The sequence below is a fragment of the Salvia miltiorrhiza genome, chromosome 2 (assembly GCF_028751815.1).
Source record: "Salvia miltiorrhiza cultivar Shanhuang (shh) chromosome 2, IMPLAD_Smil_shh, whole genome shotgun sequence".
NCBI classification, from domain to species: domain Eukaryota; kingdom Viridiplantae; phylum Streptophyta; class Magnoliopsida; order Lamiales; family Lamiaceae; genus Salvia; species Salvia miltiorrhiza.
Genome location: NC_080388.1, coordinates 56184974 through 56212427, shown reverse-complemented (window position 1 = coordinate 56212427; position 27454 = coordinate 56184974). Strand labels below are relative to the sequence as shown.

General features: G+C 37.0%; 5 protein-coding genes across 9 annotated transcripts; 4 read left to right on the top strand and 1 right to left on the bottom strand.

The window, feature by feature from the left end:
• The first annotated feature begins 1626 nt into the window (after nt 1–1626).
• On the top strand, nt 1627–6385 carry LOC131010468 (DUF21 domain-containing protein At1g47330-like). Of its 4 annotated transcripts, none has more exons than XM_057938002.1 (12): nt 1627–2128; nt 2950–3026; nt 3126–3209; nt 3303–3416; nt 3683–3769; nt 3930–4069; nt 4171–4258; nt 4444–4517; nt 4695–4807; nt 5329–5561; nt 5754–5800; nt 5946–6385. In XM_057938002.1, exons 1-12 carry the CDS (start codon nt 1951–1953, stop codon nt 6010–6012), a joined length of 1302 nt encoding a protein of 433 aa, XP_057793985.1. In that variant the 5' UTR covers nt 1627–1950; the 3' UTR covers nt 6013–6385. The 4 variants fall into 4 exon arrangements, with proteins under 4 accessions (XP_057793985.1, XP_057793984.1, XP_057793987.1 ...); XM_057938004.1 differs by having other exon boundaries at nt 1679–2135; XM_057938005.1 differs by lacking the exon at nt 1627–2128 and adding an exon at nt 2213–2609.
• A 178-nt stretch (nt 6386–6563) lies between these two features.
• On the top strand, nt 6564–9571 carry LOC131010465 (uncharacterized). Of its 2 annotated transcripts, XM_057937998.1 has the most exons (3): nt 6564–6843; nt 7006–8492; nt 8574–9571. In XM_057937998.1, the coding sequence occupies exons 2-3, from the start codon at nt 7008–7010 to the stop codon at nt 9519–9521; spliced, it is 2433 nt and encodes an 810-aa protein (XP_057793981.1). In that variant the 5' UTR covers nt 6564–6843; nt 7006–7007; the 3' UTR covers nt 9522–9571. The 2 variants fall into 2 exon arrangements, with proteins under 2 accessions (XP_057793981.1, XP_057793982.1); XM_057937999.1 differs by having other exon boundaries at nt 6564–8492.
• Nucleotides 9572–10133, top strand: LOC131010467 (uncharacterized). Its single transcript, XM_057938000.1, has 2 exons — nt 9572–9689; nt 9772–10133. The coding sequence occupies exons 1-2, from the start codon at nt 9606–9608 to the stop codon at nt 10051–10053; spliced, it is 366 nt and encodes a 121-aa protein (XP_057793983.1). The 5' UTR covers nt 9572–9605; the 3' UTR covers nt 10054–10133.
• A 397-nt stretch (nt 10134–10530) lies between these two features.
• On the bottom strand, nt 10531–11090 carry LOC131009773 (uncharacterized). Its single transcript, XM_057937181.1, has 2 exons — nt 10902–11090; nt 10531–10806 (listed from the first exon to the last, which is right to left on the bottom strand). The coding sequence occupies exons 1-2, from the start codon at nt 11088–11090 to the stop codon at nt 10531–10533; spliced, it is 465 nt and encodes a 154-aa protein (XP_057793164.1).
• Nucleotides 11091–13091: 2001 nt separating this feature from the next.
• LOC131009772 (uncharacterized) lies at nt 13092–27082 on the top strand. The gene is made up of 18 exons (XM_057937180.1): nt 13092–14214; nt 14293–14442; nt 14749–15019; nt 15123–15218; nt 15584–15758; nt 16245–16487; nt 16670–16864; nt 17825–18018; nt 18138–18238; nt 20151–20252; nt 22279–23241; nt 23379–23494; nt 23722–23897; nt 24528–24718; nt 24857–24943; nt 25958–26115; nt 26195–26405; nt 26492–27082. Exons 1-18 carry the CDS (start codon nt 13390–13392, stop codon nt 26630–26632), a joined length of 4395 nt encoding a protein of 1464 aa, XP_057793163.1. The 5' UTR covers nt 13092–13389; the 3' UTR covers nt 26633–27082.
• The last annotated feature ends 372 nt before the right edge of the window (nt 27083–27454 follow it).

Below are 27454 nucleotides of genomic sequence, written 5' to 3'. Positions count from 1 at the left end.
ACTTATAAATTACTAATAAATTATGACTAGGAAGGACGACCGAAACAAAAATAAAGAAAAGATGGCCTTGATCTCTTGTAAGGTTTGCTAATTCGTTATTGACATGTTGTATCAAACTTTTTGTTGTTCAATATTTATGTTTTGGATTTATTATTTGTGCCTCTTTGAATAAATAAATTGGTGGAATAAATAGTATCGGGGGACAAATATAGCAACCTTCTAATCAAAATCATGTGTAGAAGGTCGAAGCATCATCATTCATGTCATATTTTTCACAATTTTCCTTCATTTATAATTTTTTAATATTGCATAAAATGTGATAATTATCTACATGGGAGCAAGCTGTGTATTATCTGGAATAAATGATAAGCTGATACCGACTTGTACCATTCCAGAGACTGGTCGTCTCATTTTCAGCTTCAACCAATTGGGATTCGACAGCTGGATGCAACTTTCAAACGGTGAGGGCCCACATCAGCATTTCCCAGCCAATTACTGATTTTCATCCACATAGATCATATGCATTCCTCCATATCGAGTAATTAATTTATCATTATCCCAATTTAGTTGAGTATTGGAAACAAACTTACAATAAACATTGAACTCTCAAACTCCATCATCTTCTTTTTCAAAAACAAAAAGAAAAAAGAAACCAAGTAATCAATTTTAGCAACTTGGAATATCAATTTCGAGGAACTATGGTATAAAATCCAAATTGGAACGGCCTTTTTAAAATATTTGAAACGCTATATAATCTTTTAGGAAGAAAAGCTCTATATTTTAAAATAATTTGTCAATGCTAAAATTGCACTATATATTAATATGTAGTTTAGGTCACGTATATTGTGGGTAATATAACTAAATAACATAAAAATGGTATTATCTTATTTTCATTATTAAACTATGTTATGATTAAACTGAATTAGTATAATCGTATGCGACACAATAAACTCTTAAGAAGAGGTGAGCTTGAGCTAAGTCCCATCATCAATTGACATATAGAATCGTTGGAAAGGCCAAGAATTATTTTATTGCACATGTTTGAGATCTGAATTATGCGAAAAAAAAAATTCTTTCTTATTGATAATTTATAATTGGTGGTCGTTATCTTCCATGCGCATTAAATAAGATTTGATTTTAAGATTTTTAATTTAAAAAATACCTATTTTATTATTAGATTGTCTCATAATAACAGTTAAAGATTTTTTTTCATTACTCATGTAGTTATGTGTTTACTCTTAATAAATAAAACTAATACTTTTCCTAAAACATATGCATATACTCGCTAAATGTACACATTGATAAACAGCAAAGTAAACTACTCATATATATTGTATGATGATGATAGCTATAAATGCGGTTAAATTTAGTACTTAATTTAGCGATACTCACATATGATAAATTATTGGAGTACACCTCTATATATATATATATATATATATATATATATATATTATTGTATGATGATGATAGCTATAAATAGCAATCTCATTGGAGTGGAGTGCACCCCTATTATTTAGACTAATATTGAATAATAAGCAAATTTTGATAAATTACTTAATTTTAACTTTATTTGATAATCTATTATTTCAAATACTCAATCATATTTACTCTATCACATAAAACAAATGTTAAAAAAAAGAAATAAGGCAAGAAGCTCAAGAAAACTCTTTGTAGCGAACACATAAGATTCACCACCAAAAGAGGTTGATTCGATTATTCTTGGGCTCCGAGCACCGACCACCAAATGAGTGCAAAATGCTGGAGTAACTTTTTCGAGAATAAAAAAAAATCAGGAATATAAAAGTGAAAGCTGAAAGTCGAGTAGGATGCAGACAGGCATATGAGCACGAAGTGCGAGATTTTGTTGACGAGGCCTATTTTTAGGAAGTGCGTGCCGGAAGATACACACACGCACAAACCCACTGAGTGTGTGTGCGACTGACAGAGATGGCTGATGATGTGCCTTGTTGTGGTACCGAGTTTTTTCTGTTTGTGATGATTATCATAGGGCTGGTGTTGTTTGCTGGGTTGATGGCTGGTCTCACCCTCGGCCTCATGTCTCTTGGCCTTGTGGACCTCGAGGTTATCAGCAAATCAGGCCGCCCTCAAGATCGTAAACATGCCTGTACTGTGTACTATTAGTCTCTCTCTCTCTCTCTCCCCCTTTACTTGATGTTGGGATTTTACAAAGTTGTTTTTGGTGGATTTGGGTTTGTGGGGTTTTGCCTGTTTATGGTTTCTTGTGTTGTTGTGGACTTGTTTCTCTAAGTCTGGATTTCTTTTTTTATGATTTGATCACTCACTTAGAAGATGAAAGCTTTCTTGTGTTGGTTTATTGATCGGTTGGGATTGTAATTCTTGAGCTACATTTGATTTGATGTTGCCCCTTCTTGAAAATCTTGCTGATTTGTAGTTTTTTTTCGTTCTAGCCAAATCTTTGACTCCTAAATTGAATTATTATTTAATTTTGTTGCTATTTGTCAGCTTGCTTAGAATTTTGTGTCTGTGAGCTTTTTCTGCCTTGTTATCAGGGTGTAAGTATAGATTTATTTGCTTTACCGGAGAGTGGGGTGGAGTTACTTTACATCATTGATGCCAAAAATCATGTAATTTCTTTCATGTTTCTTTTTCTATTGTATATTTGTATATCTATACTTCTGAATGCTTTATTTTTGGAGTAATAATATTGAACTGCAAAGTGTCTGGGGTCTAGAGATGGTCTAGCGTATCGATTTGTGACAAGTGAATCATCGGGTGCTCTATTTTTCTGGACAAGATATGGTTCTTATCAAGCTGCAATCATATTGTTTCTTACTTGCTTTAGGACTCTGTTGTTGATGTGAACAATGTGGTTTATGGTGATTCTGTTTGCACTTTTTTCTTTTCTTTATACATGACAAATTGATAACAGCAGGGACCTATAAATGACAATCATTCTTTTGGCAGCTAAAATACTTCCAGTGGTGAAAAATCAACACCTATTGCTTTGCACACTCTTGATTGGCAACTCTTTAGCAATGGAGGTTTGTGTGTTATCTGTTACGGCATTCGTATTCTTGGTGGTAGTTCCATGTACCTTGTCCATGTAGGTCACCGAACATTATTTGCTTTCTTCCTTGTAGTCGCTTCCCATATTCTTGGACAAGCTTGTGCCTCCATGGGCTGCGATCCTGGTATCGGTCACACTCATCCTCATGTTTGGCGAGGTGGTTGATCTGCAACTTAACTGAACAAAGTCGAATTTAGGAAAAAATTGTACACTCTGTTGACACGATTCTAACGTTTCCTTCTTACTGAAGATATTGCCTCAAGCAATTTGTACGCGTTATGGGTTAACCGTTGGAGCAACTGTGGCACCCTTTGTCCACCTTCTTCTTTGGGTGTTCTTCCCTATTGCCTATCCAATTAGTAAGGTAAATTGAATCGAAGGTTCATGTTCAAATGTGTTGAACTTTTCCAGTCATGTAGTTTCTATGTTCAAAACAAGGATAGATAGGAAGATATCATCAAAACAAGGTTGTAAAAGTTTGCTCTTTTTTCGTGACTGGATGAATTATATAATTCGAAGGCACCGCAGAACGAAGAAGAAGTTACATGTTGCGTCTCCTTCAGATTGTGGAATTCACAAAATGTGGCCATTCGTTATCTTGATTACTCAAAAACCTTTTTTTGCTTGTAGATCCTCGATTGGATGTTGGGTAAGGGGCATGCTGCTCTACTGCGTAGAGCTGAGCTGAAAACTTTTGTTGATTTCCATGGCAATGAGGTATGTCATGATGATCTAGGCTGCAATTGGTTTTCCTGCTTTTCTTAGGCAGATTTATTTCTATAGCTGCAGCTGAGCTTCCTTAAAATGAATTATGTTTGGAAGATGTCATTAGTCATATTGGGAAAGCTAACCTAGTTGTATCAATTTGCATTGATAGGCTGGGAAAGGAGGGGATTTGACACATGATGAGACGACAATAATTGCTGGGGCACTGGAATTGACTGCGAAGACTGCCAAAGATGCCATGACATCTATAGCAAAGGCCTTCTCCATTGATCTCGATGGAACTCTTAATTTGTGAGTTTAGCATTTCCCATCAGATTTAACTAATATGCAATACACTGTTATTCACGATATCCGTCCCTCTAATTTTATCCTCACTCTGTAACCCTTCACAGGGAGACATTGAATGCTATAATGACTATGGGCCACAGTCGAGTTCCTGTGTACTATAAAAACCAAAATAATATCATTGGGCTCATCTTGGTAACTGTCATGTTCTTTACTACAACTACGATGCTCTAACCAATCTTCTTGTTCTTCTACCTGAATTTATCATGTTAAATCAATGATGTCTTCACATTCTTTCTATGTTTTTCCCTTCCGTATATTCACAGGATGTGATTTGCACCGTATGAACAGAAGCTAATATCTGTCTTTACCGCGTGCAGGTTAAAAATCTCCTTGCAGTTGACCCTGATGATTCGGTTCCTCTAAGGAAAATGTTAATCAGAAAAATTCCTCGGTGAGATACACTTCCTTTCCTATTCCCGGTTCCAATTGGTAACGGCTGTTGCTGGTACTCGTGCTAATTCTTTTCCTAGTAACTGTGCGCTAACCATTTATAAGCACTCTTTCCATTCAATAGCACACACTCCGACATAATAGCTTATTCTCTTGCTTTGCCATGTACAACTCTCAGAGTCTCGGAAGACATGCCCCTTTATGATATTCTGAATGAATTCCAAAAGGGTCATAGCCACATCGCTGTCGTGTATAGGGATACAAAAGATTCACTGCAGAAAAGCAAAGAAGGTATAAACATTTAGAATCTTCAAAATGATGCAAAACAGATTTTGTATTTTCCTTTCATGCAATGCAAAAACTAATGGGAAGAGTATTTTTGTGCTTCCTATAATGGAAAAAGCCTTGCCTCTTTATTTCTTTCCAACTTAATCCATTTATTTATTATTCTCTTCAGTATTCAACATACAAGGATTTTTTTTTTTTTTTTTCTGATTTCCATATTTAAAAACCTTTGTTTATTCACATACAAGTAATTTCTTCTTATCAAGCACCATATGAGTTTTGAAGTTCCCATTATTCATTTTCTGCTCCTTTTGACTTCTTGTGTATAACTGTACGCATCTTTATTTCAACTGCAACTGTCAGTGTGTTGCATTTTTGCTCCATAATCGACTCTTGACATCAACACTCTTAGCTATAGCAATTCTTGACTGCAACTGCAACTGTCAGTGTGTTGCATTTTTCATACTGAATTTGCACGATCTCCTGCTGGATGTGCGGAAAACATAATAATTTGTGTCCCCATGCAGACAATCAGAAATTTGCAACGAAAACCGTCACCCATGATGCTGACTCAGTCATGAATAAGTCTGATGATCAAGTTAAGAAAAGCCCTCCATCGACTCCTGCTTTCAAGAAGAGACACAAAGGCTGTTCGTTTTGTATATTAGATTTAGAAACCTCACCAATCCCTGAGTTTCCACCCGATCAAGAAGTAGTTGGTGTCATCTCCATGGAAGATGTGATTGAGGAGCTTCTTCAGGTACTCGTATATTTGAATTCTGTCTATAGTAGTAAAGCAACAATTCATCTAAACGACGTGGTTTCTGTAGTTAACAATCAGCTAAATGCAGTTTGCTATAATGATTCATATCACTAATATTTTCTGTAGTATTGTTGGTTATCCTTGTTCCTTCTCTTGGCCTACGTTCAATTTTTAACCTTGTTTTGTCAGGAGGAGATACTTGACGAAACAGACGAGTATGTAAACATACACAATAGGTAAAGTGATACTTTTGTCATCGTTTCAAAATTTTGCGAAAGTTATTACTTTGAAAGCATTGTTTATTAATAAGAAAAGGTTTGCTGAACTCCCTAGACTGAAATTTCACAAACTATAATCAGATCGATTTGGTCTTTATTGCAGGATAAAGATAAACATGAATGCTACTTCTCAGGATTCGAACTCGATTCAATCTACAACTCCAGTTTGAAGCTGTCATCCGATTAACACCTAGTAGAAGTGTATAAGCTCATATAGTTGCCGAAGACAGCTTATATAAGTCTTATATATGTTGAGATCAACTAGGAAAAGGAGTGGAACATGGTCTGAATTATAGGTGATGTAGATAAATAGAGGCCTAGCCTAGCTGGATACAAGTTGGAGTTGTTGGATGTCTAAAATCTGGCTGTGGCCTGCGAGCTTGCCTTGAAGCTCCGATCAACAACCTGCATTTTAATTTATAGTTTGGCTTAGGCTATACTACATGTATGTATGTATGTATGTACATCCAATGACCATTTTCTTTCTTGAAAGAGAAAAATAATCGATTCCTGAAAATTCAATAATAAATTTAGTTTGACAAACTTTGTGGAGGATTTATTTATTTATTTTTAATTTGTTTTCCTGAATTCATATGTGCGGAAAAAAGTTGTTACTATGAAGTTTTTAAATTTCGCATACTTATTTTTAGGGTTAAGTATCAATTTAGCCCTTAACGTAGAGGCCCTTGTAGCCAATACAACCCTATGCGCAGGGGTGTCTCAACTAAACCCCTATAGTCCATGTTTTGCTTCAAGTAAGCCCCTCCGTCTAACGGATACTTAACTCCGTCCGTCTTTTATTTTTTTTTGATTTTTTTATTCCGTGGGGCCCACCATTAATAGTTGGCGCGGTTTAGTTAGAGAATATGAATCGTCTCCCTCTTCACTTGCTGCAAAATCCGAAGGGAAGAAGAAGAAGAAGGTTTCAGAGGGATTTCAACCTGTTCCAGACGAATAGGATCTCCTCCATAGCTACTTTCACGGATCGTACATCGACGAAGGTAAGTGTTTACCGTAGCCTTAATTCGAGGCTAAAATTGAACTTATCGCAGCATGCAAATTTTTGAAAAAATCGAACTGAAGATTCATTTTTTTCCCTTTAATATTATGTGTAGGAATGATGCCTGTGTAATACTTTCTGTTTTGTTCTTATATTCGTGTAGGAATGCCGCCGCCTGTTACTTTTGTTTTCAATTTTTTTGGTTTATGGAAGAAAGATTCTGAATCCGGAAAATTGCTGTATGACGGGTATAATTCTGAGGAAATTAAGGATAACATAGAAAAAATGACTTATGAGCGCATACTAGATGAATTCGCTAAGTGTTATGACAGTAAACCTAACAAAGTATACGCTCTAGATGAAGATTATCACATTGAGGCTGGATTAGTGCTACTTAGGGACTCAACGCATTGTCTTAAGGTGTTTGATTATTTTGAATGTCTAGGAGCAGAACAAATAATGTTGTTTGCTGACCATAATGATGATCCCATGCCCCCTACTACGCTTTTACCTTTGTTTGATGAGGCTCTAGCTAATGCTAATGATGAATTAGAGAATACACATGGGGTTGAGATTGAGATAGATGTGGAGGGAATTCAGTCTGTTGCAGATGAATTAGAGACAGGAGAGGGAAGGGTAGAAGGGCAGGATAGAGGTGATGAAGTAGAGACAGGAGCTGGTATAGAAGCTGACTTAGGGGGAAGTGAAGATGAGGGTGATCACAGTGATCACACAACTGATGACTCTAGCATGTATACTGATAACCAGTCAGCTACTGATGATGAGGTTGTGATGCATGATCCTGTGGTTGACAGTGCTGCTGAGGGAGAGCAAGGATACTTTGCTCTAGGTATGACCTTTGCAGGGGCAAAGGACTGTAGGGAGTCTATTAACAACTATGCTGTAAGATTTGGTTACAAGATCAAGTTTCTGAAAAATGAGCCTCAAAGAATCAGGGTTGTTTGCATTGGTGAAACAAATTGTCCATTTGTAATGCTTGCCTCTAAGGATGGGGAGTCAGAGGGCTTAGTGATTAAGACCTTAACTCTTCAACATACATGTTGTAGGCAGATAGAGGTGCCTAGTACTTCTCAAAAATATTTGGCCAATTATTTCAAGGAAGCTTTGTATAGAAATCCTACTTTTTCAAGCAAAGACATGCAGGGACAAGTCAAAGACCAATTGAATCTCCATGTGAGCTTGATAAAGTGTAAGAGGGCTAAGAGAACTATCCTTACCAAACTGCAAGGCAGTTATAAGGAAGAGTTCAACAACCTTGTTGGATACATTGAGGCTGTGAAACAGTCTAATCCAGGAACAGTGATGGAATTGCAATTGTCCAAGGATGAGTTAGCAAATGGGAAGAGAGTTTTCAAGCGGTTGTTTGTCATGATTGAAGCCTGTAAGAGAAACTGGATGGGTGCTTGCAGACCATTGATCTCCTTAGATGGCTGTCACCTCAAAGGTGTTACCTTTGGAGTGCTTCTCACAGCCGTTGGAAATGATGCAAATGATGGTATTGTTCCTATTGCATGGGCAATAGTGAACAAAGAGAATAAGCACAACTGGAACTGGTTTTTGAGTTGGCTGAAGTCTGAGCTGCAGCTTGGTGATGGCTCAACAATCACACTCATGTCTGATATGCAAAAGGTCAGTTATAAGTGTTAATGGTATTCCTGTTTATCATTGAATTTGCTCTGGTATTTAATGATTTATATGATGTTGTGGCAGGGTTTGATGGAGGCAGTTAAGGACCAACTACCCGAGGCTGAGCATAGATGGTGTGCAAGGCACATCTATGCAAATTGGAGCAAGAAGTGGAGAGGTGAAGAAATGAAGAAAAGGTTTTGGATTTCAGCTTGGAGCTCATTCGAGGAGGAGTTCAAGCTGAACATTTCAAAGATTAGCTCAATTAAAGCACAGGCTGCAGTGGATCTTCTTCAGTATCCACCAGAAAATTGGTGCAGGGCATACCAGAGTTTCAGGAGCTGCACTAACATGGTGGACAATAACATCTCAGAATCATTCAATTCAAGCATCATAGAAGCTAGGCATAAGCCCATCATTAGCATGCTAGAGGACATAAGGGTGTTGGCTATGACTAGAATCAGAGATAGAAGAAACAGTGCAAATGGTTGGAAGTGTGAGTGGTCTCCTGCCTCGATGAAGTTACTTAATGCTGCAAAATGTGATGCCATGAGTTGTAAAGTCATTTGGAATGGAGAGGATGGATATGAGATTGGAGAATTTGAGGATAAGCATAATGTTGCTTTGGATAGAAAGAAATGCACATGTAGAATGTGGGAACTAACCGGTGTACCCTGCTGCCATGCCCTTGCTGCTATGTTTTATTCCAAGTTGGACCCTCTCAGTGTCATGTCAATTTGGTACCACAAGTCAAGCTACATGAAAACCTATGAGCATTCAGTTCAGCCTGTTCCAGGAGTGAAGTTCTGGAAAATCAATGAAGATGATTGTTTGGAGCCTCCTCCTGTAGAGAAGAAGACAGGCAGACCAAAGAAGATGAGAGTGAGAGCCCCAAACGAGCCAAGGAGGAGCAACAAGCTCTCAAGAAAAGGGCAGAAGCAACATTGTTGCATATGCAAGAGTGTGAGTCATAAAAAGGGGCAGTGCCCTGAAAAACCAAGTCAGGTAAGTATTTGCTTCAATTCAAATTGAACATCTTATTGTAGTGTACTAATTTGCTGCAATATTTGATAGGTATCAGAGGTCACACATGATACACAAGCTTCAAGTTCATCAATGGCTACAAAACTGAAGTCCAGAAGGAGTGCCCGGGGCATTGGATTGTATATCAATCCTGATTCTGGATCTCAAGTTCTACATGTAAGCTTCTACAATATTAATGGTTTTATCTCTACACTCATCTTCAACTGTGAAACTAGAATGTTTGTATGTAATGTAACAGCCTGGTATGACAAGCTCAGTGGTCATTGATGAGGGTAGATCCACGAAGGCTGACCTCAACACACGATTTGCCATCCCAAATGAGAATGAACTGAGGAAAGAGAAGAGGAAACAAGTGCCAATCAAGGCAGATGGGGAGAGCTCGAAGCTGAAGAAGGTGGCCTCGAAGCCATTCAAAGCTCCCAGAGGCAGTGGACAACAAGATAGTGAAGCAACAGTGCTCAGAAGATCCCCAAGAAGAAAAAATGTAGGTTCAACTGTTGGTTCTACTACAACTAGTTGAACTGCTGCATTTTCTTCTACTTTGATAGTTGATGAATCGTTTTGGATTGTGGTTCTGAAACCTTTGTTTTGGATTGTGGTTCTGAATTCTGGTGTAATGTTTTCTTTAATATACTCTGCTGCATTAGGTTTGATGGTTGGATTGTGGTTGAAACCTTTGTTTAGGATCAATGCTGTTGCTTTTGGGATGCCATGAGTTATAGATCTTCCTTTGGCAGTTAACATATTTCTATTTTAATGTGCTTTTGGGATGCTTTTAAATCTGCAATATATGATGTTGATGCATAATACAGTTGATGCTTGTCATCCCCAATAAATGAAGAATTAAACTGTAACATTCATCAAGAACTTCACTTTGATTTCCAAAAAGAGTTCATCCAATTCACAAATCAAATGAATAACTAATGAAAGTTGTAACATACATCAAACACTTCCATTTCTTTTCCAAAAACAGTTGCAACACTACTACAAATGGTTACTAAACTAGAGCAAAATAACCAAACAACAACCAAGAAGAAAACAAAAGAGTAGTGAGGAATCTAATTTTCTTCCTCATTTTTTTGGAATCTTTCTTCAACACTTCCATAAGAGCCCCGAGCTTAGCAATTTCAGCCTCCACATCAATGGCAGCCGACATGGAGCTTTCCTTCACCTTTATGAGCTTCACATTGTCATTCTTCAACTCATTAATGACTTGCTTAGCTCTTCCATTAATTGGCTCGTCAATCCAATCAAAAAAACCACAATTCTTCTTCTAGTAATGGTCAGACAATAACAGTGGATTTCAAATCCCATCACTTTCAACTAAATCAAAAAAAACATAACAAGTAATGGAACATACAACTATACCTTCCAATTTCGACATCCATAGAACCTTCTACCAGGGTTTTCATCCGTCCATGATGTCATTATCGAAGCCCTTATCTTCTGGCCTTCCACTTCACACTCACAATACATTGTATTATCGGAGCCCCCAAACTGACGTCGGCCGCGCCACGAGCTCGAGGCAGAACCACCGGAGACGGAATTCAAACTCATTACTCCACTCGAAATCTCAGAATCCGGTGAAACCCTCTATTAATTTCACCAAAAACTGAAATCTTCGGCCAATTATTGATACCCTAGTCGCGCGATTTAGGGTTCGTCATTTCTCAGAGAAGCCCCAAATTATAAGGGGGTAACTAAACCGCGCCAACTATTAATGGTGGGCCCCACGGAATAAAAAAAATCAAAAAAAAAATAAGACGGACGGAGTTAAGTATCCGTTAGACGGAGGGGCTTACTTGAAGCAAAACATGGACTATAGGGGTTTAGTTGAGACACCCCTGCGCATAGGGTTGTATTGGCTACAAGGGCCTCTACGTTAAGGGCTAAATTGATACTTAACCCCTGCGAGCTTGCCTTGAAGCTTGCCTTGAAGCTCCCATCAACAACCTGCATTTTAATTTATAGTTTGGCTTAGCGGGTGAGCAGTCGGTCCGGACCGGACCGAACCGGACCGGACCGACAAAACCGAGGACCGAATTCTTAGAATTTGTAGGACCGAACCGGACCAACCTAAACACTAGGACCGAACCGGGACCGGACCGAAACCGCCGTCGGTCCTCGGTCCGGTCCGGTCCAAAACCGAAAAAATGGGCAGTTTGCGAAATTAACCCAAAAATCACATTTTTACACATATTTTAACTTGTTTAACAACAATAATTAAAATATTAATAAAAATATTAGAAATAATTAAAATATTAATAAAAATATTAGAAATAATTAAAATAATAGAGAATTAGGGTTTTAGAATATTAGAAATAATTAAAATATTAATAATATTAATAAAAATATTAAATATATATTTAATATATATATATTCGGTTCGGTCCGGTTTTCATCGGTTTTGGCCTCCTCCGGACCGAAACCGAACCGACCATAAGTTGGTCCATGAAAATGGGACCGGACCGGACCAATCACTGGACCAAAACCGGCCCGGACCGACGAAACCGACCGGTTCGGTCCGGTCCGTCGGTTTTGGTCCGGTTTTGCTCACCCCTAGGCTTAGGCTATACTACATGTATGTATGTATGTATGTACATCCAATGACCATTTTCTTTCTTGAAAGAGAAAAATAATCGATTCCTGAAAATTCAATAATAAATTTAGTTTGACAAACTTTGTGGAGGATTTATTTATTTATTTTTAATTTGTTTTCCTGAATTCATATGTGCGGAAAAAAGTTGTTACTATGAAGTTTTTAAATTTCGCATACTTATTTTTATTCAAAATTCCTAGAAGCTTGACTTGAGTCCTAAAATTCGTCAAAACATGCTTCACAAATCACATTATACTGAAAATGTATTTTCTTTCACAACTAAATATTTAATCAACAGCCTCATCAATAAATTCACCACTAACATGAAAGGCAACAATGATCAAATTAATTAAACATGCAACCAGGGGGCTTAGCTCACCTGGCCACCGGGTCCTCACTTAAGTGATGATACTCGGGTTCGATTCCCATTGAGAGCGAATTTGGTGATTGGAGAGTAAGGTGGGCTTGGTGATTTCTTGGAGTGTTTGGTTACTAACTCTTAACTTCTAACATTACTTCAAAAGAAAAAAATAATTAAACATGCAAAAATATATTAAAACCAATGTCCCTCGCGAACATTTTCAAACAATCAAACTTTTCTTTAACAGATATTGACAAATTCCAAAACCAACATAAGTTTGCATCTCAAAATTAATCACGTCTGATGCTCATAATCAGCTGCAAATAACAAAACAAAGTAAGTTCAGATTTTTTTAAAAATCTCAACATCACTATTTTACAATCACCTTTCGCTGCTACTAAAACAAAAACAAAGTGGAGTAATTTCTTTTAGGTAAAAAACAAAGTAATTTTTCGTTCTTGCTTTCTCCTCCCGTTCGCATGAACTAAAATAAGCCTACTTGAAAATCTTGACGACGGTAAATGAAATGTTGACCATATTTCAAAAAAAAAGAAGAAATTCCATATTAAGTGAAATCTGTCGTTAACTACAACGTAACCCTTATAAGTAAAGATCACATTTTTGAATCATGGGTTAATTGAAAATTTGCCCATTCTTTGGAGGGTTATGTTGGTTTAATGTCAATTTAGTACAAAATTCTGTTTCTGGATGTTCCTTTGCTTCTACTCTTTTACAGTTAAAACTTAAAACTTCGTCATATTGTAATGATTCGACTTCGCTCCCATCATTCCTACTTCAGCTTAGCTGATCTTTCTCTTTACAGTTCTTGTTAACTGAAAATTTAATTGAAGTAGAAATCTTGGAAGGGAATTTTGTGGGTTTGGAGAGAGAGAGAGATGGCTATAGGAAGATTTGGGCCCCAGGTGAAGCGCTCTAATCAATCATACGGGTTCTTTGTGAAGCTATCTGCAACTGTGGTATTGGGCCTCTGCTTTGTGATTGTATGGTCTGTGTTTTCAAATTATTCTGTGACTTCCCAAAGGCAGACTTTTGATGACATTGCTGAGCCGGTATCTGCTGCATCAAATGGGAAGGTGAGTAATTTCGGAGTTCACTCTGAAAAAATAGTACCCAAAAAGGAAAAAGAAAGTGGGAAGCAGAGATTTAAGTCTGGATTGGGTGATAAAGACAAGAAAATCAATAATGGGTCCGTGCCTTTGAAGCCAGAAAAGAAGCCGGAAAATGGTGGTGGTGGGAATGCGAAGCTGTCGAAAAAGGATGGTGAAAACAAGAATCAAGAAGATGAAGGATCTGAGGTGGAGGAGGAAGAGGAGGTGATCACAGAGAAGGGAGATGATGAAGGTAATGATGGGGATGAGGATGCCAATGCCAATGATTCTGTGGAGGAAGATGCTAATTTCATCAATGCGGAGGAGTTTGATCAGGAATCTTCTGAGGAGGACAATGGTGGTTCAAGGAAGGCCAATAGGAAGACATCGGGTCCTGTTTTTGATCCTAAAAAACGGTACACTTGGAAGTTATGCAACACGAGGAGCAAGCATAACTACATTCCCTGTATTGACATTGAAAGTGCCACGGGGAGGCTGCAAAGTTATAGGCATCACGAGAGGAGTTGCCCGAGATCAGCTGTCATGTGTCTCGTGCCCCTCCCTCGTGATGGTTATGGGACTCCGGTTAGGTGGCCTGAAAGCAAAGGAAAGGTATATACTTGCAGAGTTTTTATCTCAGATTTTGCTTTGTGTAGAAATTGTACATTGCTAACTATAAGTTGCTTGCAGATATTGTATAAAAATGTGGAACATCCAAAATTAGCTGCATATATTAAGACACAGGATTGGTTGGTGGAATCTGGAGATTATCTCACCTTCCCACAGAATCAGTCTGTATTCAAGGGTGGAGTTCAGCATTATCTAGAATCGATAGAAGAGGTGAGGTGTTCTTGCTGTTTTATGTAATAACTTTTTTTCATTTCAAAAACTTGTATAGCTTGATATTTTGTCTGGATTGTTTTAGTGTCTATGGTAAAAAATTTACTGTTCATCTTGATTAAGAGGCGAAAATTGATACAAAAGAACTTTTAACTCATCTAAGTTCTCTTACATGGGTAGGGATAGTCTTAATCAGGTTCTTGCATTTATATATGTATCTTTGATATGAGAGTTGACTCCACCTATATTTTTGTCCTTTAAACATGGATACTTACATCTTTGATTTCCGGAATTTGGCGGATTTAGATGGTGCCAGACATTGAATTGGGGAAAAACATTCGCATAGTTCTAGATATGGGATGTAAAGATTCGAGCTTTATGGCTTCTCTACTTGAGAAGGACGTCTTGACTCTTACGCTTGGCTTGAAAGATGACCTAGTGGACCTAGCACAAGTTGCTCTTGAGCGTGGTTTCCCTGCTGTAGTTAGCCCTCTTGCAACTCGGAGACTTCCATTTCCTAGTGGAGTCTTTGATGCAATTCATTGTGGCGAATGCAGTATCTCTTGGCATTCAAATGGTTTGTGCTGCCATTCTCAGCTTCCCGTTCATCTTAAATTTTCCCTTTTTACCATTCTACTTGTTGCAAGCATCAGGAAGATATTGATCTAATTTAATTTCAGGTGCGACCAAGCTTATCTTGGAGATGAATAGGATATTAAGGCCTGGAGGGTATTTCATTTTGTCAGCTAAGCATAGCAGTATCGAAGCCGAAGAAGGTTTGCTCTTAGTTCCCACAAGCTCCTGCACTTCGTTTGAAATTTATGAAGTGCCCTCAGATTTTGTAGTTACATTTCTTATATTTTAATTGCATTACCTAAATATGCACGTTAACTTTCTTTGCACCTGTTATATTACACTCGTAACTCCCCTTCAATTATATGCCGGGATTTATTCATCCTTATTTGTAATGCATATAATTGGGAAATATCCCTCTTGCTTCTATTAAGAAATCTTGTTTATGGATTTAGTTCCATATTTCAATTTAACATGATTTTAAATTGGCTTGTTGATCCCTGCAAGTTTGTCTACACTGCTCTCTGACCTAATGATGTGACATTTTCTAATTTCATCCCCTTTTCAGCTTTGTCCACATTGACAGCATCAATCTGTTGGAACATCCTGGCCGATAAAACCGATGAACTCAGTGACATAGGCATGAAAATATATCAAAAGCCAGAAGGAAATGATATTTATGAACTGAGACGGAAGAAAGTTCCGCCTCTTTGCAAGGAGAATGAGAACCCAGATTTTGCCTGGTGAGAAATATGATCTTCCTTTACTTAGTTCATGCATCATTCATGTTTTAGCAGAAATCAACATTGTCCGGTGGTTGATCAAGCAACTCATATGTCACTTTCTGTATTATAGAGACAAGATCAATGACTGTGATTTAAAACAAAAAATCTTAAAGATTAGTGACAAATAAGTTACTCGAGGATTTTAAAAGAAAACAAGAACTAAAGAAAGAACCGTTATATAATCCCATAAAACTGTGCAATAGCAAGAAAATAGGCAAATCAGTCAACTGCAGACATCACATCTAGAAACAAATGGAAAGTTCTTAAATCCCTCTAATAAAACTTCCTATGCCGAAACAGCCTTTCCTTCAAGGCCGACATTAGAATTGATGGTCCTAGACTCCTAGTAATGTCATCAGGTGGTCTTTCGTTTCATTTGATCAGCTTTTTCTGGTGTAACTCGATCTGTCTGGTTCTAGTTTTGTGATTGCGATATTAATACAGGTATGCTCCGCTTAAAACTTGCCTTCACACTGTTCCTGAAGCTATTGAACAACGTGGAGCTGAGTGGCCTGCGGAATGGCCAAAGCGGCTTCACACATTTCCTGAATGGATGAACAACAGAGAGAAGTTAATTGCTGACAGCGAGCACTGGAGATCTATTGTGAACAAGTCGTATCTAGTTGGAATGGATATCGATTGGTCAACCATCAGAAACATAATGGACATGAAAGCCATAAGTGGAGGGTAAGCTACTAAAATATTTACGTAGTTCTAGATCTCTATTTGTCTTAACTTAAGAAAAAAAGGAATTTAGATTTTAAAGAGTAATATACAGCAAGTGGTGTACACTCGGCGTGTCTGTCACACCATTCTCGCATACTTGACATGATGATAATAACTAATCATTTTACTATACTTTTCTACAGATTTGCAGCTGCAGTTTCAGACCAGAGTGTTTGGGTTATGAATGTGGTTCCTGTACATGCACCTAATACACTTCCGATAATTTTTGAGCGTGGGCTTCTTGGTGTGTATCATGATTGGTGTGAATCTTTTGGTTCTTATCCTCGATCTTATGACCTCCTGCATGCTGATCATCTCTTCTCAAGGCTTAAAAACAGGTCCGCAACAAATCATTTTTCCCATTTGTCTTCCTAATTCTGACCTATTTTGGCATCTTTGATGATATTATGTTACTATGGGAAATGTCTGTTTCTGAATGAATGGTTTGCTGACAGTAGTTTCCTAGATTTACAGTACAAGCTAGAAAACAAGCTTCTTATCTTGTTAAGCACTCTGTTGCAGTATTTCTGTGAATTTGCATATTTAAAGGTTGATTACCGAATTACCTTGAATTTAGCCTTTTAATAAAAGATAAAAACTTGCATGCAGCAAGCCGCATAGATGGGTCGACCGGTATGAATGTAGATGTAGTTCCAAGAGTAGAACCCGATGAATGTAGATGCAGTTCCAGTAGCTGAATCTGATTCGGAATCTACAAGTTTAGTGAGCGTGAAACTGAAACAGCTCATGCACTAGGATTTATTAACTCACAATTAGGATTTAATTTTAAAGCCGATTCATCGTGCATCCGAATGTATCACAGGAATGGTGTCTTAGTAATTTAATATAAGGGTGATATCATTAGATAAGCTGAACTTGAGGGATAATTAATGAATTTTTTGTAGTTTTTTTTTAGATTCATCACTAGAATAAATTATACAAGCGCCTTGCGTCTTAGTATAGGAGGATCTGGTTGTTGCCAATTTCTTTTAGTTGTCTTTTCACTTTATTTGCTCTTTCTTTACTCCCACTCTTTCCATTGTTTGGAACCAACATTTGAGCAGCTATTTATACATTTGAAGGGTGTTTAGATATAAATTATATCAAGCTATCCACAACATAACTGTGATGGCATTGAATAATTTTGAGGTCGTTTCATCATGTAATCCTTCAAACACTCAATCTTATGTATTATCAGTTTAATCTATCAGCCAATGTAAACGCTCCTTTGAGTTTTTTGTTCAATTTTGAACATGAGATTTTAGGCCTCTCGTCGTCCTCACTGTATTTATGTTCAGATGCAAGCAGGCCATAGTAATTGTTGTGGAGATGGACCGGCTTCTACGACCGGGTGGTTGGGCAATCATCCGCGACAAAGTAGAAATTATAAACCCTCTGGAAGAAATTCTGAGAAGCCTGCACTGGGACATCCGGATGACTTTTGCACAAGACCGGGAGGCCATCCTGAGTGCCCAGAAGACCACGTGGCGCCCCTGATACCATCCTTCATCGCACGTCGACCCCCAACAGTTTTGACCACCATATTACCCTAAGGTGAGATGGATTTTGTACAGCTTGCTTTCTTCTTTGCTGCTACCTAATTATTCACAGTTCATTTGAGTTGGTGGGAATCTGCAGCTGCTGCATTCAGTATATCCTCACCATTTAAATGGCTATTTGTTGATGCTGCTGACTATGCAAACCTACCAAAGGTGAATACAGACGATGTCATAGAGAGTGATTTAAGGTTCCATTAGAATATACTCACATTTATTTTTATTTTCATTTTCTTTTGCTTCTGGCCTTGCTCTTTTTTTGAGTTGTTTCCCTAAACTTTGCTCTACTATTCTGTAACTTTGTACGTTAGTTTTTTATTTATATTTTACCTGTCCACCAAAAAGAAATACATCTCCAACGAAGCAAAACTCTTTTGGAATGCTACCAAGTAATATGTGCATCCGAATGTAAAAGGAACAATTTTTGTAAGAAAAAAGAGAATTCGACAAGGGCAATTGCATTTCATTTCATTTTTAATGTTGATATTTATGAATCATTGCTGAAATTATTGGTGGATGTGGACAATAGATTATGAATCATTGCTGACATTATTGGCCTCCCTCTCTTACTTATATACACGTGTACGATGAGTTTCCAATTTAAAATCAATTTTAAATCAATTTCAAAATTGAGTAGCAATTTTGTAGTTATAACAAAATTGAAGATTTATGTTTAAATTATATAATTTTCTTTTTATTTTTATTTTCTTTAACTTTTTATTTGTTGTTACATTTTTTTTCTTCCAAAATTATGATATTCGATTAATTATAAAATATTTAATATGCATATCAAATTAAAGATCACAATAAGAGCTTTAATATGATATACTTTATATAAATATTTGATTTAAAATGTAAAAAATAAATTTGTTTAAATATTAAAGTTGTAGATTTGAGTTGAATTCTCTAATCACAAGAACTCACACTTGATCACTCTCCAACAACTTAAACAACACAAAATATGAATGCGAATGAAACAAGAATAATGAGACAAGGGTACAATGGTTTACGTGGTTCGGATCTTTGCAGAACCTACATCCACAGAAAAGTTAATTGGAAATCTTATTACTCACAAGAATGGAGAATCGAACACAAATTACAGAGAATAGGGTTTCAGCGAAGAAGATAAGCTCTATTTAATCTCGCACACACACAGACTACGCACTTTACATGTGTGGCTCCTTTCTACTTCTAACCAACTCTATCTCTACAACCAATCAACATGTGACAACACACTGATAACATTCATGTTTCCATATTTTTAATGTTCATATGATGCTAATTTTATAAAAAATTGAGTGTTTTATGATTATTTTATGCTTAAATTGTTTTATCTTGTGAAATATGTTACTTGTGTATTGTATGAGTGAGTTTAAATTTGTTAATTAATTATGAGTTGGATAAATTGCTCCGCAATGACTTTAATGCAACAGTTACAAATTTTCACATGACGTATTATAGCCATATGTATAACCATGCATGATGCTTTTTTGTACAAGTCGAGATGCAAATTTCCAAGGGACACACTATAGCCAAATCTATAACCATGGTCCAGTTTATTTCAAGTTTTGCGATTAAGCTTGATTTTGAGAATTTGACGTCGTTGAGTTCGTTTTATATTAGAAACCGACGTAGGTCACACCATGCAAAAACATATCATATCATGATATTTTATATAAGTAATTACATACCATGAATTTCCTAGAAATCGGTTAAATGCCAAATCAGAAATCCATGTTGATTAAATTAAATTAAATTAAATCGATGAAGCATATTGTTTTGTGCATGAATTACTTGAGTTTGAATTATATGACATGCTATATAAAATGAAGTCAACTTGTGAGATAGTCATATTAAATAATGAAACATAATATTTGGCCACTCATCTAAAAAACATAAATTTTGATCATTTTTTTAACGTTTTAAAACTATTTTACCCTTAATTTGGCGGACTGAGATAGGGTTACGCGCGATTGAGCTTCGGGTTTGAACTCTCGGGTTATGATAGTACAATTGACACTAATAGTGCCAATTGTGTCATTCATATAGTGTCAATTGTGCCATTCAGGCGCGGCTACTGACTTTCATGTGGTCGCTGACAATTGGTACAAATGGCAGTGCCAATTGTGCCATTCAAGCACGGCCGTTGACTTTCCCGCGATCGCTGGAAGTTGGTACAAATGACACTATTAGTACCAATTGTGCCATTCAAGCGCTTCCCGCGGTCGCTGGCAGTTAGTACTTTTGGCACTAATAGTGCCAAGAGTACCTAACTCGCGCGCAAACTCGAATTCGGTCCGCCCTAAATAAAGAACAAAATAGTCCCTAAACGTAAAAAATGGCTAGATTTTGTGTTTTTCAAATTAGTGACTAAAATTTGTGTTTACCTCTTCAAAATGGCTACGTATTATTTCTAAAATTAATAGGCTTGAGAACGAATATTTCAAGCAATAAATCTTGTAAAGGCATGGCTAGTGTTGAATCAAGTTTTAATTTCAACGTCAATTGTGAACGAGAGAAATCAAGTTGAAACACGATATGATTCTAGAGAGAATTTATTTTCTTCTATTTTTTAAAGGGGGTAATTGCCTGTAAATCCATAACGTTTACATGGAATTGGTTTTTGCTCCTATTTTAAAAAATCTGCCCATAAATACATAACCTTTCATTTGTGTCTCGTTTTTGTCCGGTCGTCGGTTTTCTCCAATTTTAAACGACGTGGCATCGGAAATTGCACTGTAGGACGCCAAAAATTGAATTAAAAAGGATGTCGTTTTTAATAAGCCTAAACAACGTCGTTTCTCTTCCTTTTAACATTCCAAATTCGAATTTATGTCCTCTATTCGATTAGGGCTTCCAATTTCTAGGGTTCTTACACGATTTCACTGGAACTAGCGTGAATCTTGAGCGAATCGCGGTAGATTTAAAATTTTCCGATGCCACGTCATTTAAAATTTGGGGGAAACCGTCGATCGGACAAAAACGAGACACAAATGAAAGGTTATGTATTCAGGGGCGGATTTTTTTAAATATGAGCAAAAACCAATTCCGTGTAAATGTTATGGATTTACAGAAAATTACCCCATTTTAAAAAATTGAATGCCTTTTTTCTACATTTGGACTCAGAAATCCGATTTATAGCCCATTGTTTAAATCTAATAACAAGTTCATTTAGCTCGATTCATGAGTTCAAATGCTCATTTAATATCTCTTATTGACAGGTTCAAGCCAACTAAAAACAAAGAGGATGACTGGACGTGGGCTGTAGAAAGTAGTGAAATTTACTCCTCGAAGTCGGTTTATTTGAAGATCGAAAAGAGAGCAAGTTAAGGAAGATGGGTAGATGAAAATCTGAAAAAAAATATCTGTAACAAGTTTGCTCCAAGCAAGACAAGCTCATTTTGTTGTAAACTTCTTCAAAATAGAATTCCAACAAAAATTAATATATTTAACTTAATTTCGACTGTCAAATAAGCTCTAATTTTGTTGAAAGTCAAACTTAAGAGAAAATTGTAACAAAAATATAAATTCATGTACTCCCTCCGTCCCACGAAGCATGACACAGTTTCCTTTTTGGTCTGTCCCACGAAGCATGACACGTTTCTAAAAATGGCAAAAAATTTACCCTTTATTCACATTTTCACTTTTTCACCTACCACATTTAACACACAAAATACCAATTTCTTAATTCCCGTGCCGAAAAGAAGTGTGTCATGCTTCATGGGACGGAGAGAGTATTTTTTGGTTTAATTGAAAATTCAAGTTAAAATTACAATTTTTTTCAAATTTCGTGTATTTTTTTGTCATAATCCCTAATAAAAATAAGTCCCTTCTCCTATTATAACACACTCTTTATTAAAACTAGTATCATTACTAATCATATACACTCTTATGGATATAGGGAATATATTATCTTCGTCCTATAAGTATGTTTTTTTTTTCGATCGCCTTATAAAAGTATGTATAATTTATTTTTAATGAGTTTGGTTTTTTTTTTTTAGTTATTATTATCGCGAGTATGCACAATTTATTTAAAATTTAATATGAGCTCATTAGTCATAATTATGATTCACTATTATTTCTCTCCACTCATCAATCAGAATAGAAATGAACCTAATTTATTAAAAATTTAAAATTTATGTCGAATAAATTAAGCATACAAGGTGGAGGCCTCAAATCTTGTGTAACCTATGTAGCATCGACAACCAATTGGGCGCAAAACCCCGCAAACTATTCCAAAACCCCAGTTGGAAGCATCAGCTGCAAATGCCGCTTTCAATTCCCCAAACAATTTGAAGTTGAACACCATGTCCCCGTCCGCTCGCCTCACCCTTCTTACTCTCCTCTCTGCCACCGCTACCCTCTACTTCCTCTACAAATCCCGCAATCGCCAACGCCGCCTCCGCCGCGCCGTCGTTGGAACCCACTGCCACGCTCCTCCCAAAAGAGGCAAACTCTTCTTCTTATCACAGACCAACACTTCCAAAGTCCTCGCGCAGCGCCTCCACGCTCTCTTGACCCTCAACGACATCCCTTTTGATCTTGTCGACCCCAAAGACTACGAGCCTGAGGATTTATGCAAAGAAACCCTCGTTTTGGTCGTCGCGTCGACGTGGGACAACGGCGCCCCCCCTCATGATGGGGCTTTCTTGGTGAATTGGCTGGCCGAGAGTGCTGATGATTTTCGGGTTGGGGCGCTCGTGCTCAAGGACTGCAGATTTGCTGTTTTTGGGGTGGGGAGTGGGAGTTACGGGGAGACGTTTAATGCCGTGGCCAGAGATGTTGCGGCGAAGTTGCGGAAGCTTGGGGGTAGAGAGCTGGTGGAGTTGGAGGAGGGAGATGTGGATTTGGGGGATTTGAATGGGGTGTTTGATCGGTGGAGTCAGAAGATTCTTGAGGTTTTGAATGGTAATTTAGAAGAAAATGAGCAGGGTTTGGAAAATTATGTAGTTGAGAGTGAGAGTGAAGGAGATTTTAGCGAGGAGGATGATGATGAGGTGGAAGAATCGGATGTTGTTGATCTTGAGGATATCGCTGGAAAGGGGCCTTCAAGAAGATCAGCAGTGGCAGCTAAGGCTAATGGGGCAGTGAATGGCCATACTGTGAATGGGGAGAAAGAAATGGTGACTCCGGTGATACGGGCAAATTTAGAGAAGCAGGTAAAAACTCGTATATGAATCAGTGTGTTGATTTCAGAATCAGTCAACATAATTTTGTGTTACATACGCTTCAAATGCTCTGGTGGTCTCTTTCTATTACATGAACTATTGTCTTAACTGGTTGATGTTGGTGGCAGGGGTATAAAGTTATTGGCTCTCACAGTGGGGTTAAAATTTGTAGATGGACCAAGTCCCAGCTTAGAGGGCGTGGAGGATGTTACAAGCACTCTTTTTATGGTATTGAGAGTCACAGGTAAGCTTGTTTGTGTTGTGGGCGACTGTTATTTAACTTGGAGGTTTCAGTAATTCAATTTCTTGAGTCTCTAAAGCTACTCAGCTTATTTCGGAGACATATGTTTGCCTCTTCTTTTAAGATCGAAAGCCACAGTACTAATATAACTGCAGGTTTATCCAAGGCCACTACATTCCATTTTAATATCAATGACTTTCATTTATGACTTTGATTGTTTACATCTCTAGGTGCATGGAGGCTACCCCTAGTTTAGCATGTGCAAACAAATGTGTCTTTTGTTGGAGACATCACACAAATCCCGTGGGGAAGAGTTGGCAGTGGAAGATGGATGATCCATTGGTAATCGTTGACACCGCAATTGATCTACATACAAAAATGATAAAGCAGATGAAAGGAGTTCCAGGTAAGGCTGATAAGTGTTTTTTAAATATCGAAATCTTTCAATTTCCAGTTTTTACTATGCTCAAAGAAATGGCTAAAACACCTCACTCTAATAAGATAACTCCACAAATATATGAGAGGATTGCGGGAATGCATGATGCATGCTTTTGCACGCTGTATATAAGTTACAAATAGTTGTAAGTAATACAGACTGTTGAAGAGTGTATCATCTTTATAAAAAAAAATTGTACGTGTACTTCTTTTGAGGTCCTGATCTGAGTTTAACGATAAGAATACCTTGCTAAATTTTGAGAATTGTGTCAAGAATGTTCAGATAAGATATAGATTTTATCGATGTTTCCTGTGGAGTGTATTAAATGTTCAGTTCAAAATTTTCTTGAAGATATATTAGTTGTAATTGTAGCACACTTTGACAGAAAAGTGGTTGGTATGCTGTTTTGTCAATCTTTTACATATCTGTTCGTTCTTTCTTTGTCTTAGCCTTTTTTTTTTGGTTCAAGGAGATAATATATGTCAATATTTTCTTTGTTAATTTTCTTTCTCTGCTTTTGAGTTGCTTTGTGAGGCTTTAAGCTGGTTGTTGGTATTGCTGATAATTGACTAGGCTGTTCAAAACTTCAAATATGCACAGGTGTAAAGGCAGAACGTCTATCCGAGGGCCTTTCTCCTAGACATTGTGCCTTATCGCTTGTTGGTGAACCTATCATGTATCCGGAGATCAACACTCTTGTCGATGAGCTACATAGGAGGCGAATCTCAACTTTTCTTGTGACAAATGCTCAGTTTCCTGAAAAAATTATGTCATTAAAACCTATCACGCAGGTGTGCTTTTTCTGTCTTCTTTTCTCCATTTGTTTAAGTGGAAAACATGTTTTGAGAAGAGCATAAAACCTGGATGGCAATTTTCGTCCCAATAGATGACAGATAAGGTCTAACACCTTTTCTATTTGGATCGTGCAGCTCTATGTGAGTGTAGATGCTGCAACTAAGGATAGCTTGAAGGCTATTGATAGACCGCTCTTCGGGGACTTCTGGGAGAGATTTCTCGTGAGTAAATTACTAGAACTAGATGGTGTTTTTATATTTAGAAGTTAAATTAGTGTTATGAATATCTAACTCTATGTCATATATTATCTGGGAGCAGACATTAAGTATTTGGGAAAAACGCAAGAAAAGGATTATTCAAGCTCCCATGTTGAAAAACTTTATCAATCTTTTGTCCCCCAAAAAAAAAAGAAATCTGAATAATACAAACAATAGTTCTCCCTTTTTTGGATGCAAGATGAAAAAATTCCTGTGAATTGCGAGTTTGGAACTTTGGATGAAGTTTGTCCTAGAATTGATTCTGTTTTTTGTAGAGGACACATATCAAGTTTTTCAAATATTTGCTTTAAGCATGGTTTTGTATATCCATTTAGTGGTATTTTGTTATTTCTATTACCTATTTATTCTTAATAACCCAAAATGATCAAGAATTACCTTTCCAGTCACTTGTATTACATGCAGATTGGTGTTTATAGGTATTTTGATAGCTTATTACCTTAATCTCTTACAACCTGAAATGCTTAAGAAATATCTTTCCGATCAATTGTATCGTATGGCAGTTTGGTATTTATTAGTAATTTGATATTTTATGACCTCTTAATCTGTTATACCTCTAAATGCTTTAAGTATTACTTTCCGATCGATTGTATCATATGACGGATTGGCATTTTGTTATTTATTACCTCTTAACCACTTGTAACCCAAAATTCTTAAAAATTACCTTCTCGATCAATTGTATCATATGATGGGTTCTACAGCTTCTCTTAGGAATCCTTGACTTCATGAAACCTTAGACTCCTTTATCACCATTTAGTCATCTTTACTTCCAATTTCTAGTGAAGGAAACATCGTCCATCAGTGACATGCATAGTTTATTTACAGCTGGATATTTGTCGCATCATCGCATCTCAGGTTTTCATCATGGTTATTTTACTCTATCCTGTCATGTTAGTAATCCCAAAACTGATTTCTTTGATATAACGTGCCTAAGTTGAGGTATTCTGAAATGAATGTCAGGACTCTTTGAAAGCACTGAAAGAGAAGCAACAGCGAACTGTGTATCGCTTGACATTAGTAAAAGGATGGAATACAGAAGATATAGATGCTTATTCCAGCCTATTTGATGTTGGAAATCCTGATTTTATTGAAATTAAAGGGGTGACGTACTGTGGATCGTAAGATTCTCTCCCATACTAGGATTCTTTTTGTCTTTAACTTTTGTTTATTGATTTCACAAGAAGAATTTTATTACAGGTCAGCCACATCGAAGCTAACAATGGAAAATGTTCCCTGGCATTATGATGTAAAAGAGTTTTCAGAAGCGATTGCTCGAAAGAGTGATGGGGCATATGAGGTTGCCTGTGAGCATGTCCATTCGTGTTGTGTTCTTTTGGCTAAAGTTGACAAATTTAAGGTCAATGGCCAGTGGCATACATGGATAGACTATGAGAAGTTCCATGACCTGGTACGTAATTCAGCTTGTAGTTCCGCATGCCTCTTATATTGTTTTTTGCCATTAATTGCTGAAATTTGTCTATTTTTGAATTGAAGGTATCAACTGGAGAACCATTTACCAGTAACGATTACATGGCTCCTACACCATCCTGGGCTGTCTATGGAGCAGAGGAAGGCGGTTTCGATCCACAGCATACTCGCTATAGAAAAGAACGGCACCACAAATCTGCACGCTGAACAGGTGCGTTTTGAATTTCAAAGGTTTTTTGAGACATCTTCTTCTGCCTTCAGCAGAAATGTTGATGCTGAAGATGTCATTCTTTAGACAAGGTCCATGGGGCGACCCTCGATATAATTGTGCTCCGACATGGAGAACACACAGATGGGATGATTTTGAACCCAGCAAAGACTAAATGAGACATGTATTAGGTTTCGTCTATTATCCTCTTACAGCAAAAGCCAAAGGAGTTGAAATTTTTGAGGCTAATTCATTTTTAGATAGGTCCGAAGAGAAGTTGAAAAGAGCAGCTTGCTTATTAATGATTGGCCATATAGTTGAACTTCTGCAAATGTTTTGTATTCGGTTATAAGAAATTTTGTAATTTTATTATAAGAATCAATTTCATTCGGTTATAAGAAATTTTGTAATTTTATTCGGTTATAAGAAAATTTCCAGATTTCTTGTAATTTGATTCTCTCTATTTCTGCATGTATTTTGCGCTAAAATCTCTGTATATGTGATGCAAGAGAAGTGAAAGAATATGTACTTTTTGAGTTGGAGAATGAATATGTATTGCTGTAAAAATCTGTAAATAAGTTTTTTTTCTTCTAAACTTTTCATCTCATCTCATCTTTCTTTCCCACAGTACACCAACCAAATTATATCACTTTATGAATGATAGATTGTTGTTTGTGTTTCAATTCATCTTCTGCAGAGAAAAAATAGGATTAAATATTACTCCCTCCGTTCCAAACGAAATGGCCTATTTCTTTTCGGCACGGAGATTAAGAAATGTGTATAAAATAGATAAAGTGAGTTGGTGGAAATTATTTAAATAT

What these genes read in the sequence shown, in the direction of transcription:
- LOC131010468 (XM_057938001.1), top strand. Translation starts at nt 1,951, where the DNA reads ATGGCTGATGATGTGCCTTGTTGTGGTACCGAGTTTTTTCTGTTTGTG. An exon ending in TCATCCTCATGTTTGGCGAG is followed by an intron (nt 3,210 to 3,302) that starts GTGGTTGATCTG and finishes TTCTTACTGAAG; the next exon opens with ATATTGCCTCAAGCAATTTG. An exon ending in ACTGCAGAAAAGCAAAGAAG is followed by an intron (nt 4,808 to 5,328) that starts GTATAAACATTT and finishes GTCCCCATGCAG; the next exon opens with ACAATCAGAAATTTGCAACG.
- LOC131010465 (XM_057937998.1), top strand. Translation starts at nt 7,008, where the DNA reads ATGCCGCCGCCTGTTACTTTTGTTTTCAATTTTTTTGGTTTATGGAAG. An exon ending in TCATGTCTGATATGCAAAAG is followed by an intron (nt 8,493 to 8,573) that starts GTCAGTTATAAG and finishes ATGTTGTGGCAG; the next exon opens with GGTTTGATGGAGGCAGTTAA.
- LOC131010467 (XM_057938000.1), top strand. Translation starts at nt 9,606, where the DNA reads ATGGCTACAAAACTGAAGTCCAGAAGGAGTGCCCGGGGCATTGGATTG. An exon ending in CTGGATCTCAAGTTCTACAT is followed by an intron (nt 9,690 to 9,771) that starts GTAAGCTTCTAC and finishes GTAATGTAACAG; the next exon opens with CCTGGTATGACAAGCTCAGT.
- LOC131009773 (XM_057937181.1), bottom strand. Translation starts at nt 11,090, where the DNA reads ATGAGTTTGAATTCCGTCTCCGGTGGTTCTGCCTCGAGCTCGTGGCGC. An exon ending in ATGGATGTCGAAATTGGAAG is followed by an intron (nt 10,807 to 10,901) that starts GTATAGTTGTAT and finishes GACCATTACTAG; the next exon opens with AAGAAGAATTGTGGTTTTTT.
- LOC131009772 (XM_057937180.1), top strand. Translation starts at nt 13,390, where the DNA reads ATGGCTATAGGAAGATTTGGGCCCCAGGTGAAGCGCTCTAATCAATCA. An exon ending in GAGAACCCAGATTTTGCCTG is followed by an intron (nt 15,759 to 16,244) that starts GTGAGAAATATG and finishes ATATTAATACAG; the next exon opens with GTATGCTCCGCTTAAAACTT. An exon ending in CCAGAAGACCACGTGGCGCC is followed by an intron (nt 18,019 to 18,137) that starts CCTGATACCATC and finishes AATTATTCACAG; the next exon opens with TTCATTTGAGTTGGTGGGAA.